Here is a 16,649-nt window from a genome sequence, read left to right as displayed (position 1 = left end):
TTCTTGGTGGCCATGGGAGTCCTGGAACGGCTAGATCTATAAAGGAAGTTTTATAGACTACATTCAACTCTAAATCTATAGCTATCAGGTCTGCAAAGCTATAGCATAAAAACTAGTAGTCGCAGTATTATGTCTGTTTTATTACAGTACTAATAAACTTAAAGGTTGTCTCTCAACTTGGACCAGTCCCCAAGCCTCAACTGTGTATGTAGCTATACAGCATGTCTAATTTAACCTTGCTACATAGGTTGATGCCACAGTGAAAAAAATTCTTACAGGAAGCAAGAATACAGTTGAACAGCAAAAATTGAATACAATTAACTATGGTGATAACACCAACATTATCGAGTAAAATAAGTGACAAAGTATTAGCATATACAGTAAATTAACACAATTAAATTAAAAGCAGTACAGCAAATAAATGGTACAATGATATACTACACTGTAACAATTACTAAACACTAGTTAGTTTCAATACAGTCTTGACAACTCCAGTGTACATTCTTTGTCTAAGGTGCTTCAACAGAAACTGGAGAAATGCATACATCCCCATGCATGGTACCATTCTGAACACTCCAAACAGCATATCATTGGAGGTCAACGTGGCATGCCAGGCATCCAGTAAGCCTTTGCTTGTTCAGTTTATTTTATTTTCAGATTTTTCTTCTTTTGCCTCTGATTGGTAACATAGAAAAACATTGTTGTTCAATACAAGATGAGAGATGGCTACACATCTTATAGGGTAGCCAAATACTAGTGTGCCAGGGTTTTCACCTAAACACAGGAGCACTGCATATGCAATGCTGAACAAACCACAATCATTACATCTAGTCTGTTTATGAACATCTACAAAGTTCAGGGTAATTTCTGATTTTGTTGGTGTGCAGTAAACAGGCCACTTGCATTAGTTGTCATAAGAAAACATACTATCAAAAACCAACGCATCTTTTTCTGGTTGAGTTACTAATTGTCACCCAGTGATTTCTGTTGCTGTCAAGTATAACTTGAAAGAAAGCACTTTCAACAATCAAACAACTCAATAGCCAACATCTTGAAATTTTGTTTGAACTACTTGTTCAATATTATATTGGTTAGCATTGATAATTGCAACATTAATCCAATCACCCGACAATACCATGCACAGCTTTGTCCCCATCCATGAAGTGTAATTCATCAATCCAGGAATGGGTGTCTTCATCTTTGGACAATTCTCTGTATGTATCAGCAGTCTTTTATTTTGTAGGAGGATGCTGCTTCTTTTCACTGAGTCGTATACTTTTGAACAAGTTTTTGGAAGCTTCATTGACAGGTTGACTCGATGGAGAGCTGTCCAAAAGGAGTGATCCACTGTGTGATGAGTCTTCCTCACTGCACACTAGATGATCTGCATGTTGGAGCAAACATATTAACTGTTAACATAATGATATTAACTACAAAAAAAGTAAGGAAATATTAATCCTTTTTTTCCCACTAAAAAATAAACATGTATGGTTAATTGTTAGTAGCAGAGCCCATATTAAAATTAGCTCTAAATAGAGTAGAAACCTGGTCAGCATGTTCTATATAATTTCATTGGTGTGAACCAAGCAGTCAAAGAAAAGTATTGAGAGAGAAAGTGGCAAAATGAGTGCTACCATTAGATGTTTGTATATCACCACCACAATGTGACACTGCAGTGCATCAAAAAACTACTATCAATGCTATTCTTGTCCAGAAAGTAAGCAATGATATTTGGTTGTTGGCCTTGCCATTTTTTCCCTATCTAGTAAACAACCACAGGCTACCAACACTTCGGTAACTCCACCACAGGCTTAGCAAACCCATGCAGATATCAAAGAAAGAGATTTGATAAAATTTTAGCTTAACTTTCAGCCATTAAAATTATCACCACTAGTGTTCATTTTGTTCAATTGATGGTAAATCCATTCTCAAGTTAGCATTAGGTTTACAGATAAGGAGGCTCAAGGAGCCTGTAAAGCCTGATCTTTACAAAGTTGTTGCATTTAAGAAGATTATAAATTGTAGCTAGGTTTGGAGCAGTCAGGCTGTTCCGCTGATAGACAATATGTCAAACAAACACACACTCACCTCTTTTACTGATTCTTGTCCACTCACGCAAGTTTTCAAATTCTGTGTTAGGGCCATACGTATTGCAACATACAGCAGTACTAAATTTCTCTTTCATAAACCAAGTCAAAAATTCAGTTTTCAACTGAGTGGCCTTTGTTTATAAAACTCTGAATCTCTTATCAAAATCACAGAGATCTGCTCTAGTATACCTAAAATGTAATTCTCAGTCCTTCTTAGCTCTGGTCTACCACCCTGGTTCTGCAGTCCAGATTGTTTTCTACTCTGGTTCTGTCATCCAGGTCGCCGTCTTCCACTCTGGTTCTGCCGTCAGAATTGCCTTCCATTCTGGTTCTTTCTGCTATAAGCACTTTCTATAACTACAGCAAAGACTGAATTCACCACAAAAGGACTTATTTGCATTCGTCACCAACTCACCTTCTTCATCTTGTGTTTCCTCGTGTTGTCACCTCTGTGACAGTTGCAGGTCACGTGATAAAATTTCACATTAGCATAATTCGAGGCATAACTATAGCCGAAAGGCTAGTTATCGGCTACAAGAAACAGCCGGCTCGTTTTGTTTGTCACAAAAGTAACATAGTATAGTGTTTGAAAGTGATTTAGAGGATATATCTAGGCACTTTAGGCGTTCCGTTCCGGAGAATAATGCCACGGAATATGCCATTCCGTTCCGTGCCGTTCCGTGGAATAATGGTAACCCAAAAATGCTTCAACAAACTTTCTACCACTCTCCATCCGGGAAGATTCTTCCGCTTCGTCACAAAACCCACTTATAAAGCTACGGACAATTCCACTCGCCATTACCAGAGATAATAGAGGGCGTAAACGGGATTGGAAACGGCTCACGTGCACCCAATAGTCTAATACTTTCTACCACTTTCTATCCGTGTAATGCGAAGTTTTCGCGGTTAGTTTCCCTCCTTTTTGGAAAGAGAACTTTGTTGCTACGCTGGTGTAACAGGCTTCGTCTTGTGTCGTATCTCGTGTCGCTCTATTGCTACCGCAGGAACTGTATAGCTGGTATGTTAGATACTTATGTCACAAAACCGCACAGTGTGTGGTTAGTTACGTCGAAAATGTTAACGTAATGTTTATGGCTTCGAGACAAACTTTTTGTGGGGGTAGCGTCGCTCTACTACACACTCTACATAGACGGTAATTAACGCATTTAACTACTCTCTGAGTGTTATTTTGCATGCTGCATAAAATGCTGCTGTAAATATAGAGGTTTACAAGTTATTCAGTAAGACATCTTAAAATTCGGGTTGTCTCACCACCTGATTTTGTGGGGGGGGATTCTCTTATTCTAAACTTCGTAGAGACCAATACTTGAATGTGTTGGGCTGCTTAAATGCTCTACTTTTGCATAGCGTTTGTAAACTACATCACGTGTTAGGCTAGGTATAGTATGTAAAGCATAAACAATGTGGATTTTTATTGTCACCACTGGCATATATAGCTATCATTCAGGCTAACTTGTTGAATGACTCTTGCAGAAGAATGGGTGGCAGAAGGTTTCGACTTAGTGCACACCGTAAGAATGAAGAAAGGAAGAAGGCTATGAAGAAGAAGAGAGAATGTAATAGCCAGCCTTCAGAAGTGGTGATTCATGAAGCACCAGTACCACTTCCCCTTGACATATATGCTACCAGACCAGTTGCGTCTAGTGATGTTTTGCATTCTCGAATAACTACACTGATGAGTTCTCCTTTCTTCACACACTTACACCCATCTTGGAAGATAGCCACTGCAGATCCACTGACTCTTTGTAAGTTGGAGGTTCAACAGTTGTCTACAAGTGAAGCATTGTGTGGCTGTGTAATGATGAGCTTAAGTATCAATTCAGAACTGAAGTGGACAGTGCACTACCTGCATCATCAACTCACAGCAGCAAATTGTCCCTTACTTAGTTCTTTACCAGATACCATTAGCAATGTAGCAAAAGTAATGGAAATAATTGAAACTCTGGATGCTGCTAAGTATTGTGTAGGCAACCCTGATCAAGATTTTGTTGAGTGTCGGCAGTATCGGCTATCAACACTACATGGAATTGCCAGTAAGTGACTCAATCCAGTATAACTCTAGAAATTAGGTGACTGTATGGTTGTCAGTTTCTACATACCTTGTAATCAAAGGAGCAACATAATAATAATTATTATTATATATAACTTTTAAAGAGGTATACATGACCCCTCTATTAGAGTATATTAGCATGAAAATTAAAAGTTTGTTGATATTTTGGTATCCTGCATCAAAGCTGAGCATCAAGCTCAGTGCCACAGAATTAAATAATCTAAATTGCATTACTGACTACATGTACACCATCACTTACTTTTTTAAGATCCAGGTTCTGGGCATTTGGAAGATACAATAGAGCCTTCTGTTCATCACAATGATTGCCACTACTTGCTTACAAGCACCAACCGGTATGACCGTTGTACTCAATGTAGTACACTTCGTAAGAATCTAAGAACACAAGTGCATCGCTTCAGAAACATTGACCTTGAAGCAAGTACCAGTAGCCATACTAACTACAGGTAACAAGTACATAGCAGTATTTCAATTCAGCATCTACTCACAATTGAACAGGCATCAGACCTTACCTACTCTTGTAAGTCGACTTGGTGAAGTGGAGAAACAATATCATGCAGCCAAAGTCAGAATTAAACAACTTAAAGAACAGATAGCTGCAAGTGTGGAGGTTGATGGCATTACCCTTGATGAAGAAACCCATGAAGATATCAAGGTATGTTTAAATGTATATATATATCACAAATAAATGCATATTGTGTTCACAGACTATTGCAAGTGAAGGACTAAAATTCCTTGAGAATGAGCCTGAGGACTCCTTTAAGCATATATTTTGGAAGCAACAACTTGAAGCAGCCAGCAAAACAGATGCTCGTACCATGCGTTGGCATCCCTTGATAATACGCTGGTGTCTTTACATTAGGCACAGGTAAATCTACAAGTTATCTTTGCTACAAGAGTACTTGTTCTAATAGGTCTGGGGGTGCATATGAATCAATGAGGAACACAGGATGTATACATCTTCCATCCCAACGAACACTCAGGGATTACACTTATTATGTAAAAGCCAGCAATGGATTTTCCAGTGATGTAGACAGAATGCTGATGAAAGCTGCCAACATAGAATCTTGTCCAACAAGAGATAAGCATGTCTTACTCCTGTTGGATGAGATGCACATCAAGGAAGACTTGGTCTTTGACAAACACTCAGGAGAACTGATTGGCTTTGTAGATTTGGGGGATATCAATACACATTTGCTACAATATGAAGGGAGACTGAAGGCAGATAGTCCACCTAAGCCCCAACTTGCCAAGTCAATGCTGGTAATCATGGTACGAGGATTGTTTACCAAGCTGCAGTTTCCATATGCACAATTTCCTTGTGCAAACTTGTCTGGAGACCAACTTTATGATCCTTTTTGGGAAGCAGTGAGGAGGGTAGAAACTTGTGGGTTTAAGGTGATATTTAAAGTATTGTTGATTAGCATGTAATGCATTATGCATGTAGGTTCTTGCTGCAACACTGGATGGCAACTCCATCAACCGAAAGTTTATGAAAATGCATAATCCATTCCAAGAGATTGTGCACAAGACAAAAAATCCGTTTACTGAAGAAGACCGTTACATTTACTTTTTTTCCGATCCTCCTCATTTGATGAAAACCATTCGGAACTGCTGGGAGTCAAAATCTCGCCACCTTTGGGTAAGTATTACTCTGCAAGGCCATTTACAAGTTGACTAATCTTCCTGTAGAATAATGGGAAAAGCATTTTATGGTCACACCTAACAACGCTATATAGCAGAGATACTGATCCAGGTATGGGAGTCAGACTGATTCCCAAAATCAAGATGGAACATATCAAGCTTACATCTTTCTCTAAGATGCGTGTTGACTTGGCTGCACAAGTACAAAATTGTACAGCCAATGTTTTATTCTTCTAGTCAATGTTATATTTAGGTATTGAGCCAAAGTGTTGCCAGTGGTATGAAATTAAGTATTGGAGAAGAGGCAGATGAAACAGCTAGATTTGTGGAGATGTGCGATAAGTGGTTTGATGCAATGAATGTACACAACTACTATGAAGGTATACACACTCGCAAAGATTTTCAAAAGCCTTATGAATCAGCAAAGGATGACCGATTAGTGGTATGTTAATTGAAATGTGAACATAACATAATAAGCTATTGTTTCTATGACATACATGCAGTTCATGGATGAATTCCAACAGTACCTCACAGACTGGGAAGAAGCAGTTGACCAACGATCTGGCTACTGTAAAGAAGAGAAAGCATTTATGCTACTAAGCAGAGAAACACGTCTTGGACTTAGAATGGATTGTAAGGGTACATAAGTTATATTAAAATAAATTATTTTGTTAATAGGTATGTCATTCAAAGAGCTGGTTCAATACATTTTCACTATTCCTGGGGTAAAATCTTTCTTAAGTCAGCGGCTGTGTCAGGATCCTTTAGAACGATTTTTTTGGAATACAGAGACAACGTGGTGGTGTACATGATAATCCAAATGCTAAAGAATTTCGCAACAACACTCAAGCACTGAGAGTTGTGAACTCAGTAGCCAGGGCTCCAAGGGGAGGAAACTGTCGCAAAGGAAAACAAGACACTTCACTAAGTAATGAAGATATTAATGAGCCACTACCAAAGCGAGCACGCATATCAAAGAAATGTTGACTAGATTTATATCTTTATTTCATTAGCTACATGAAATGTGCATATGTATAGCAGTATTGGTAGCAGATTAGTAGTGTGTGGGTTTGTGTGCGTGCGTGCATGTGTACATGTGTGTGAAGTGAGTATTGTACATGCTGCTTTTTATTCACTTTTAGTTGCCAATAGTTGTTTTCGTAATCCTTTAGACTTCCCAGTTGTTGTCTGGGTATCCTGCTTATACTTCTCTATCCAATTATTAGCATATGAAAATCCACGTATTGTGACCCATTCATTTACAATCATCTCAAGTAGGACATTGCCAATCTCTTCTTCCCATTCTGTACAAACTATGCTCCAAAAGAACTAGACATTGTCATTGTTCAGCAGAATTTGTTTGCTCTCTGCCCCTAGTAGTGGAATATGTTGTGAATTGATCTGCTTTCGTAATTGTGTTTCAAAGGCCACAAACAACTGGTATGTATCATTGTTGACTCTTTTCAGTCCACCTCTGTCTATCAAACTGATCCAATCTGTTGAGTCATCAAAATCATCATTTCTTTCATCGAGCAGATTTCTCAAAAGAGAAATTAATACCTCTTTATGCTGATGGCTTGACCGATATAGCTTCTTCTTTAATGACCTTGGCACGTACCCTGTAGCATAGTGAAGTCCATTCCTTTCTTCATATGTAAGTGCAGCCTCTTCAGTTTCGATGGTAATATTAGTGGAAATTGGGTATTTTAGTTTAGCTAGTTCCTTCAGCACATGATCTCCAATGTACTGGTAAAAAATTGGTGACCCTTCAGTGCCCACTGTTTTACAAAAGTTCTTCCATAAGCTCAGATAGTTAGCTGATGTACGCAGTGTGTGGTATGCGCTCCACATTTTCTCCCTCTGTTTCTTTGGAATTTTTCCCTTGTATGTGAAGCATGATTCGATGGATTTCATTAGGTTTTCTTCAAATCTTTTCGTTTCCGCATTGTTCTCAGGCTGTTCAATCCATTTCTTCATTTCTTTTGCTATATTAATTACATTTCTTGCTGTATGTGATGGCACTGTAAAAGATTCTTCTTTCAAAATGGACTCAATTCCACTTTTCACATATCCGGATCCATTAGCTGTAGATAGAGAGTAAAAAACAATAATATATGGCATGGATATAATTCTCAGGAGAATGGACTATTTGAACATTAGCTTTTGGTATAAAGTTATCAGCTATGGAAATATGGTTCAATTTGTAACCAAAATGTAGGCGAAGCTGGCAATTAGTCCTATAGTTTGTCACTGCTAATGCGGTAAACCGCACGCTGTAAGCCACACCCTTTACAACGTCAAATAATTAGTTAGCAGACAACAAGAACCGAGTTAAGTACCTGCACCTGCCATACACTTTCTTTAGCTGTTAAACCGATAACTAGAAGAACCAAAACTTCGCTGAATTTAGTCACTACGCACTGATAACACGGATAGAAAGCGGTTGCTAGGTAAATACGAGCGCGTTTCCAATCCCGTTTACGCCCTCTATTATCTATGATTACTAGCTACGGATGAAAGCCCTAGTGACGGTGCGTTCTTTACGTCATGCGAGACACGGATATGTTTGTGCGCGAGTCTCCGTTTCCAATCCCTATGGTATACTGTGTCTATGATTCTACTAAAGTGTTCAAGTACCTATATTCTAACCCCGTCTTCAGTATTGGAACAACTATTTTATATAAGGAAGTGGTTACTGAACCGAAAGGTTTTTTATTTTCGCATCTAGTAGTTTTGCCGAGCATTCAACTTTAGGGGACGTGAAAAGTAGCATTATTTAGTTTAGGGATAGGTTCAGGTTCAGCTTTGGTTTCTTCTTCACCTTTAGGTTCGTTCTTCTTACTATATAGTGAGACTACTACGTGAGTAGCATTTATAAGGTAGAAAAGTAGGGGTAGTGGGTAGCTAGCAGCGGTAGCATAGTGGTTAGCACACTGCCTACAGTTGCAGTAGTCCAGGGTTTGAGCCCAGGTTGAGTTTTGTGGGTTTTTTTTCATTTAGTTACCCTTTTTATCTAAGTTTTACTGTCGGTTCAATAGTGAGTCCGGCTTATTCGGAACCGACTTTCGGTTCAGTAACCACTGCCTTTAAAAAACTCTCCCTATAATGAGACAAAATGAACCTCAAATCTATAAATGACTCTAATGTTATTCGCTATTGAGGGCTGTGGTCTATTTTTGTTTGAGCCAAGGTAGAATTTTTGGACTGTTGGTTCCAACACCAAAACATAGATGCCTGGAATAAATACAGTCAGTATATGAATTAGCTATGCTGCATGTGTAGTGTGCACAACATTTTTTGAGGACAACTATACACACTTGCCACCACCATCCACTTCATTTTATCCACCCAAGTGCAAACACCACAGCATATTGAAACAGCTATACTTCCCAAGAACTATCATTGATTCAGTGGAACCCAATATTAACCTCATTAATTGAAATGACTGATAAGAAATTATTTCTAGATAACATCTGTAGCTATAACTAATCATTTGTAAATAGCTAATTGCTAATTGTACATTATGTTCCCCCCCCCCCCCCCCCCCTCTTATAAATCCCCCCACCCTTGTAATTTTCTTCCCCCTGGGCATAATCAGTAAACACTATATGTCCATGCAGTAATAATAATAATTGTTGTAATTGTATATGATGGGGTACAACAATTAAGGAGCTATAATAATCAATTAAGGATTAAGAGCTATGGACCTTGAACATTTAAATGGTTCAAAATTCACTAACAAATTAATGACCATGCGTTCATGCATGTGACATGCACATATATATAATTGTACAAGTATAAGGAAAAATTAGGAATTTTAAGTTCGATTAGCTATAGGGATCATAGAAAAAAGTAGGGAAACAAGGGAGGTCGCCTCAGTATACACCTGCAGATATACTAGTGTACATTTATCATGTAGTTTATACCCATGAATGAATTACAGGGATTAAATGTTAGGTGTAGGTGACCTCCATGTTATAAAAAGTAAACAAATTAATTAGAAATTTTAAGTTTGATTAGGGATCATGGGAAAATGTATAGGGAAACAAGTAATGGAGGGATAATGGAGGGATATTATGAATGGTGAACCCACAAGGGATATTATGAATGGTGAACCCACACATACCGCATCAAATGAAAGGATGGCGCCAGAGTCATCTGAACGCACGCCTCAGCTATCAGTTGTTGACCTGAAAGTGAAGTGGCCACTGCGCTTCATTATTTTGGTTACATTATCTTTTTCTCAGGAACTACTCAACTCGTTAAAGCTCAGAAATTGAAACACGTACTATCTTCATTCGAACATTGCCACAAGATGTTCTTATTTCAGTAGAATTTCTTACCTATATGAACACCCTACCAATTATCAATCTCAATCAATCAATGTACATGCATCATCAAAAGACAGCTGAATCATTTAATAATTCATGATATCTATATATTCCCTCGCATGTGCTGTAAAGTAGATGTTTTATACTATGCTAATGTTCAAGATACCAATCCCGATCTACTCCCCACAACTTTGATACAGATTGTATGCCATGTCAGTAGCTATGCACTGTTACACGTATACTATATATATAAACAGCTCAGTTTCCCACAGACCTGCAGTTAATGCAGACTTGTCAAACTGCATCGCATTCAAAGTGTTTAAAATGAATAAATAAATTATAATGCTGTCTGCAAATTTTTTTAAAAATGAATAAATTTATAAAACTAATGTAAAACAGTTATTCATAGCCCATGGAAAACAGCCATGCAATTTAAACTGGAGTTACCATGTCTATATATAGAGTTACCATGTCTATATATGGAGTTACCATGTCTATATGATTGTAAACTTTTCATAAATAGTTATAGGCATTCGTCTATAGTTACTGCATCAGCTAATTGATGAAACAATTACTGACTCTTGTAACAGTAAACTTGTGAATTTACTGTATACAAACAATGGTAGCTGTCAAGTTGAGTTTGTCATGTAGTTACGTATGCTGTTAAGGTTATGGTAGAATTCACTATAATCAGCTACACTGCACAGAAGAAGGTTTGACAGATCATATTCATTGTACAACTTTTTTATAAATTGGTACTTCTATTCCTCTGGTGAGTATAACAACAGTAATGAGTCACACACCCATCACCTTGGAATAACTATATTGTACACCATGCAGCTGGAACAGCTCATTGGTGGTTGCTTTAGTCAATAAAGGCTACAAATCCCTTCTTGCAATAGACAAATTTCATAATGAAAAATTCAACTGTTGCCCCTAGCAACCTAAATTTTACATTATTTGTAGGTGTCAATGTCTAAAGTCACCTCTCCAAGTTTTAAAAGGACAGCATAAATAAGTCATGAGATATGACATTTTGAAGTTGCAATTTTCCCATACATTGTTAATGAGAGGGACAACAGTTGCCCCTTCTCAGTAATCACACAAATCATGGGATTCAAGGTGTAGTTATCTATGGTCATATCTTATGACCTATATACACTATCCATTTATAACTTGGAGAGATTATTGTTGACAATCACACCTACAAATTATGTAAAATTGAGTACATGTACTTTTGAATTTTTAGTTTTTGCATATGTTGAAATACCTCATTTTTGTGATTTCCCAGAAGGGGCCACTGTAGCCCTCTCACATAGATATGTATGGGAAAACCACAAATTTCAAAATGTCATATCTTATGACATATATATGCTATCCTCAAAATTTGGAGAAGTCACTTTAGATGTTATCACCTAAAAATAATGGGAAATTCAGGTTGCTAGGGGCAACAGTTATTTCTATGTTATAAAGTCTTATTATGGAATTTGTCTATTATATGCATGTTGAGTGTACAATGTATCATGAATATACTGAATTAGACGTAGTATTGACACATATGATTAATACTATACAGTTTGTGCGGATGTCTATTATACAAGTCAGCAAAGACTTCCTCCACTGATAAAGGCCTTTGTCAATGGAGCAAAATCAGGGTCAGCAGCAACTGATAAAATGTCGATTGTTCCATCTAACACTTTCAGTAACTTCCTAATCACATCATCTCTAGTCTATTGTTGGGTAACTATATGGATCATGTATAATTACTTGTCTATTTACCTCGAGATATTTCCGAACTTCACAGTCAAATGCTATCCTATTCACACTTTCAGCAAGATCACTACCTGTAACACAGATGGCACAAACTACTGCATAGTAAATAAGTTTTACAGGAGGAAACTTTGTAACAACATTGTGATCCTAAAAATATTCAGTGAAACTATTTTCAGCAAAATAAGTTGTATAGGACAAAAGCTGTGGAGTTCATGACATATAGCTCCCTCTGAGTATTAACACAACTTACCATAACATCCATATGCTATCTTAAAACCTTTGCTGGTTCCTTGACAGTCAGATACAAATGTGATGGTGGTACTGCTGGTAAGAGGGGTTACTGATAAGGGAACACTAATACTACCAGTGTATTGATTGGTACCAACTGATAAGGAGTCACCAGAGCCCATAGATTGGTCGATAATAAATACTAGTATTTGCTGGTTACTAGCACACTGCAAATTGTAGCTCCTCCGCTGCAAAACAGGATAATTGTTAGGATAGTTCGGGGAAGTGAAGAAGTTGTCAGCCACATTCACCATGGGATCTATACATTAGTATATATGTCACTTGTAACACACTAGTATGGTATACACCTACAAGTTATGATATTGCATGGTGGAGCTGTGGTAGTGGGTGGAGCTGTGGTAGTGGGTGGAGCTGTAGTAGTGGGTGGAGCTACTGTTACAGAACTACATTCCAGCGGTTCTGTAGCACCACTAATGATAGTGGTATATCCTGAGAGACATTTCCTACAAGAAGTCTGGCCAATGTACGGTTGATAAGATCCAATAGGACAAGGATCACATGGGAGATGACCATCGCCAGAGAAGTGACCAGGTTGGCAAGGTGCTGTGGTCATATTACATCATATAGTGAATATACTTGTTGGATTATAGAGTTTTCACTGTATTACATTACATGACATCATATTACCTCACATAACATCATAAATTATATTGCATGTGACATCATATTACATCGCATGACATCACACATTACACAAAACACATACCTACACACTGGTCCACACTGGTCGATCCCTTCCCTACAGTTGTCCTACCCTGTGGACACTGGACACAAGCATCTTGGTTAGGTTGATCTGTGTAGTGGCCAGTGGGACATAGTCTACAATTTCTACCCTTAACATATGACCCAGGAAGACAGGTAGCTGTTAGGAACTGATATAACTATATGAGAATTACAACAATTCTTACGAGTTGGTGATTCCGGAGTAATAGTAGTTGTTGTAGTCAAAGTAGTTGCTGTACATCCTGTTATGACATGAACAGCACAACAACATGTGCAGACTATGTGTTAACCAGTTAACGGTTGGTACCTTCACAGATAGTAAAATAACCAAACCGTCTTATTGCAACATATATAACAAGTTGATGTTGTGTGTGCTACTTCTAAAAACCAGGCGCCATGCAGCTAGCTAACTCATCTGGAATTAACCAACTATGTATTATAACAAATAGGGTTATTTGTTCAATAATACATTTATTACTAGTGTGTAATTCTCGTATTTCATAATTTATGAAATTTTCGTAATTCTTTTAATTACGTTGCTATGCACTGCTAAGGAAGCGCTTGTTAAACAAACCGCTTTTACCAACATATTATGCACAGAAGTATCTTCTAAACTGTTTTATAGTTTGACTATCATGTTTTTTCCAACAAATTCTCTTGACAAAGCCTCATCGCATACGTAAGGGATATGCCCCCTTTCAACTTGATAGGCTATTCTACGAGGCCTGCACTGTTGTTTTTCAGTTGTTAAATGCCTGAAGGGAAGGTAATTCACAAAGTCTGAGGAGAGTTGCCATACCCATATTTCAGACCGCCGAAAAGAAATCACCTCAGAGCAAAGTTTACCTGTGCAGAAGCTTAATACAGACTTCTTTTCGCTCTTACTCTTATGTAAAAGCTACTTTTACCATTATTTAACAATTTTGCTCACATGGGTGCGTACAGACAAACATAGCTAGGTAAAAGCGAAATGAACACACACACATACACTTTTACGAAAACAATTTCAGTAAACCAGGTGTGTGCCCACAGCTGGCTTTCGGCTGGCTGTGGGTGTGCGCCTGGTTTAAAACACGTTACTTTCTATAAGACATATAAAACATGTTGTATGTGATCACCATACCATGATCATTACATCACTAACCATTTCCAAACTCAACAGTAAAGTTTTTAGCAGACACATACTTCCCATCACCTAACAAGACATCACCAGATCCTTCAATAAATCCTCTGATGCTGCTAGCGATGAAGACCCTTAGCTCATCTTGAGAGGATACAGACACGTATGGTGCTAGAATTAGTTTTAGTGGCACATCAGCTATCAGACTGGTTACTGCTCCATCCTAGGGTATGGTAACCATGGGATCATGTGATGCAAGTAATAATCTTACCATTTCATCACAGTCAGCGGTTGGGTTAGCACACAGTTCCAAGTGTCCACCAAATTGTCGTACCAGTTCACCGCCGATACTCATCCATGACACTATAGTACTGATGAGTTTAGTATAGTTGAGTTGAGAACATTGAGTAGATGATAATTGTTCAACAGTAAAGTGTAGTACTATAGTAATATCCACTGGAGGTCGGCTGCCACAATCACAACCTAATATGGAAAATTTACAATAGGATATTTCCCTATAATAGTACTCACCTTCAGAGCAACACTTTCCATTAGCAGCCAGAACTGATCCATTCTCACACATCAGACTAGTGTCAACCTTGAGTGATGTAGCTACCTGTCCAGAAATGGTTGCTTGAGGCACACTTGATAGAATACACTGAAAGAAGCGCTTGACAGTTGCCAGTTGTTTAGTGTTGAACTTCATAACACAAGAGTTATCTGCTCCACACTGTGGCCTCTCAACCTCAACAAGTAAAGATGTCGTAACATGTAACTGCAATCCTGTGATGGTGTCATTACAAACAGATGAAGTGTCTGCAGAGCCAGTAGTTACTGAGAACCTCAATCCTTCAAATAAGATAGGACTAACTGGATACTGGTGGAGAGAAGGTATGTCAGCCCAGCTCTGTTGAGCACAGCTGGTATTGTTGACTGTATAAATGTTTGTGATGTCCAATAAGACATTAGGAAGACAGGATGATCTTGACATCTGTTTGGCTGCAAGAATATCATGTATATGGATTGTTTGGGTTAAATATTGAATAGATACATTGAACAGCATTTAATGGGCCACTTAACTGTTAATATTGATCAACTTACATGTACAATTGCACAGGTAGACTGGACCCTGCTCCACTTGGCTGCAGTCCTCAGCACAAGTCGGTGATGCTGTTTTACGCTGTTCAGAATTACTGAACAGTCTCACGGTCATGGTAACACCATCAGCTGTAAAGCGTTCACTAGTTTTCCTGTCCATAATCTTTTTGATAGCTGCCTGTTGCTGTCTAACACTGGTGACCAGATCATCGCTCAGCATATTTGCAACACATGTTAACAATACACACATTTCAACAGAAGCCCTGTTACATTGCCTGTCACTGGTTGCTATGAATGTACAATGCATATCAACAACACTAGTAGCATAGAGGTTAAGGTAGCTGATTAACCGATCCTCTAACGAATCTATCACATCATTGTCACTGCAATTTGCACCAGAAAGACGTCCAGTCAGGTCCAGTTTCACTGTCTGGTTGGCAAGCAACAAGTCTACATAGGATGGCAATTGTGGTCTAATAAATTCTGTTTGTTTATACTATATGTGATTATTTCATACTCAACATGACTCTATGCCATATATGGTAATACTATGGTGCCATACTGACCAGAATATCAGAGGAATTACAATTTAATTGCCCATCATAAGAAATCAAACACTAAAAGGATATAATATTTAACCACAGTCAAGTCTGGCTGATGACAGCTGGCAAGTACATTCTTGTGAGTATATAGTCACTTTATAATCATCTTATACTAGCTATAGAGCAATTAACACTTAAAGATCATAGAAATTAAAGTCATAATAATAGGACAACAGGCATGAGGATATTTAGAGCTAATCGTTTCAAGTTTTCTATTATATAATATGAGCTCTTGTTTCAAGCAATCTATTGTTTGAAGGTTGACTATCATTCTTTCAGCAAAAATTGTTTTGTACATGTGGGTGCTGATCTAGTCATCATTGATATGATGCAATACACATGATATGGCAGTTACAAATGAGGATCTCAGGAGAAGCCACACACACACAGTATCAGGTTACAAGGTTATTCATGTACGTACCAGAGTTGATGATTACCACGTCTCTAAACTAGCTGTCATTGATTATATTCTTCATATGTGAAGTTGTTAGTGAATAGAGTGGCATCCCAGCTACAGTCAAATTACTATAACACGTCTAGCTAGTCGTTCTTGCAAATTGAGAACAAGAGCTGTAAGGTGTTTTTTAAGATTCTGGCCCCCAGTGCTTATAGACATATTCAGTACATTAACATACAGTGCACCATTAACAATACAGTACAGACAAGTAACAACTTATTGACTAGTGCTACTTTAGTACCTGCTGACACGAGACGAGATACAAGGAACGTATTAAGCAGCCCAAACAACAATGTATAGCTATACATCTTCTCTGCTCAACTAGAGATAACGCGGTATGATACAAATTAGTTTAGGAATTATTTTACAACTACTTCGCCTTAAGTAGGAAGTAGGCTTTATATAATCAGTCA

At 38.0% G+C, this 16,649-nt stretch overlaps 1 protein-coding gene and 1 long non-coding RNA gene across 2 annotated transcripts; both read right to left on the bottom strand.

The window, feature by feature from the left end:
• Positions 1–252: 252 nt before the first annotated feature.
• On the bottom strand, positions 253–3,260 carry LOC136248707 (uncharacterized). The gene is made up of 3 exons (XR_010697810.1): positions 2,506–3,260; positions 2,089–2,447; positions 253–1,384 (listed from the first exon to the last, which is right to left on the bottom strand). It is a non-coding gene; the product is annotated as an uncharacterized lncRNA (long non-coding RNA).
• Positions 3,261–11,673: 8,413 nt separating this feature from the next.
• On the bottom strand, positions 11,674–16,636 carry LOC136248656 (uncharacterized). Its single transcript, XM_066040426.1, has 11 exons — positions 16,478–16,636; positions 15,181–15,627; positions 14,611–15,078; positions 14,351–14,562; positions 14,104–14,302; positions 13,145–13,201; positions 12,943–13,098; positions 12,528–12,779; positions 12,178–12,474; positions 11,934–11,998; positions 11,674–11,884 (listed from the first exon to the last, which is right to left on the bottom strand). The coding sequence occupies exons 1-11, from the start codon at positions 16,542–16,544 to the stop codon at positions 11,756–11,758; spliced, it is 2,349 nt and encodes a 782-aa protein (XP_065896498.1). The 5' UTR covers positions 16,545–16,636; the 3' UTR covers positions 11,674–11,755.
• Positions 16,637–16,649: the final 13 nt, after the last annotated feature.

The sequence above is a fragment of the Dysidea avara genome, chromosome 3, assembly GCF_963678975.1.
Source record: "Dysidea avara chromosome 3, odDysAvar1.4, whole genome shotgun sequence".
NCBI lineage: Eukaryota > Metazoa > Porifera > Demospongiae > Dictyoceratida > Dysideidae > Dysidea > Dysidea avara.
This window is presented reverse-complemented; position numbering and strand designations above follow the sequence as displayed.

Bases quoted from the DNA above. Each gene is read 5' to 3' on its own strand.
- LOC136248656 (XM_066040426.1), bottom strand. From the start codon at position 16,544: ATGTATAGCTATACATTGTTGTTTGGGCTGCTTAATACGTTCCTTGTA. The intron at 13,202-14,103 runs GTTAGTGATGTA...ATGTCATAACAG, and splicing joins TACTGTTGAGTTTGGAAATG to GATGTACAGCAACTACTTTG. The intron at 12,475-12,527 runs GTAGGTGTATAC...ACTAATGTATAG, and splicing joins ACCATGCAATATCATAACTT to ATCCCATGGTGAATGTGGCT.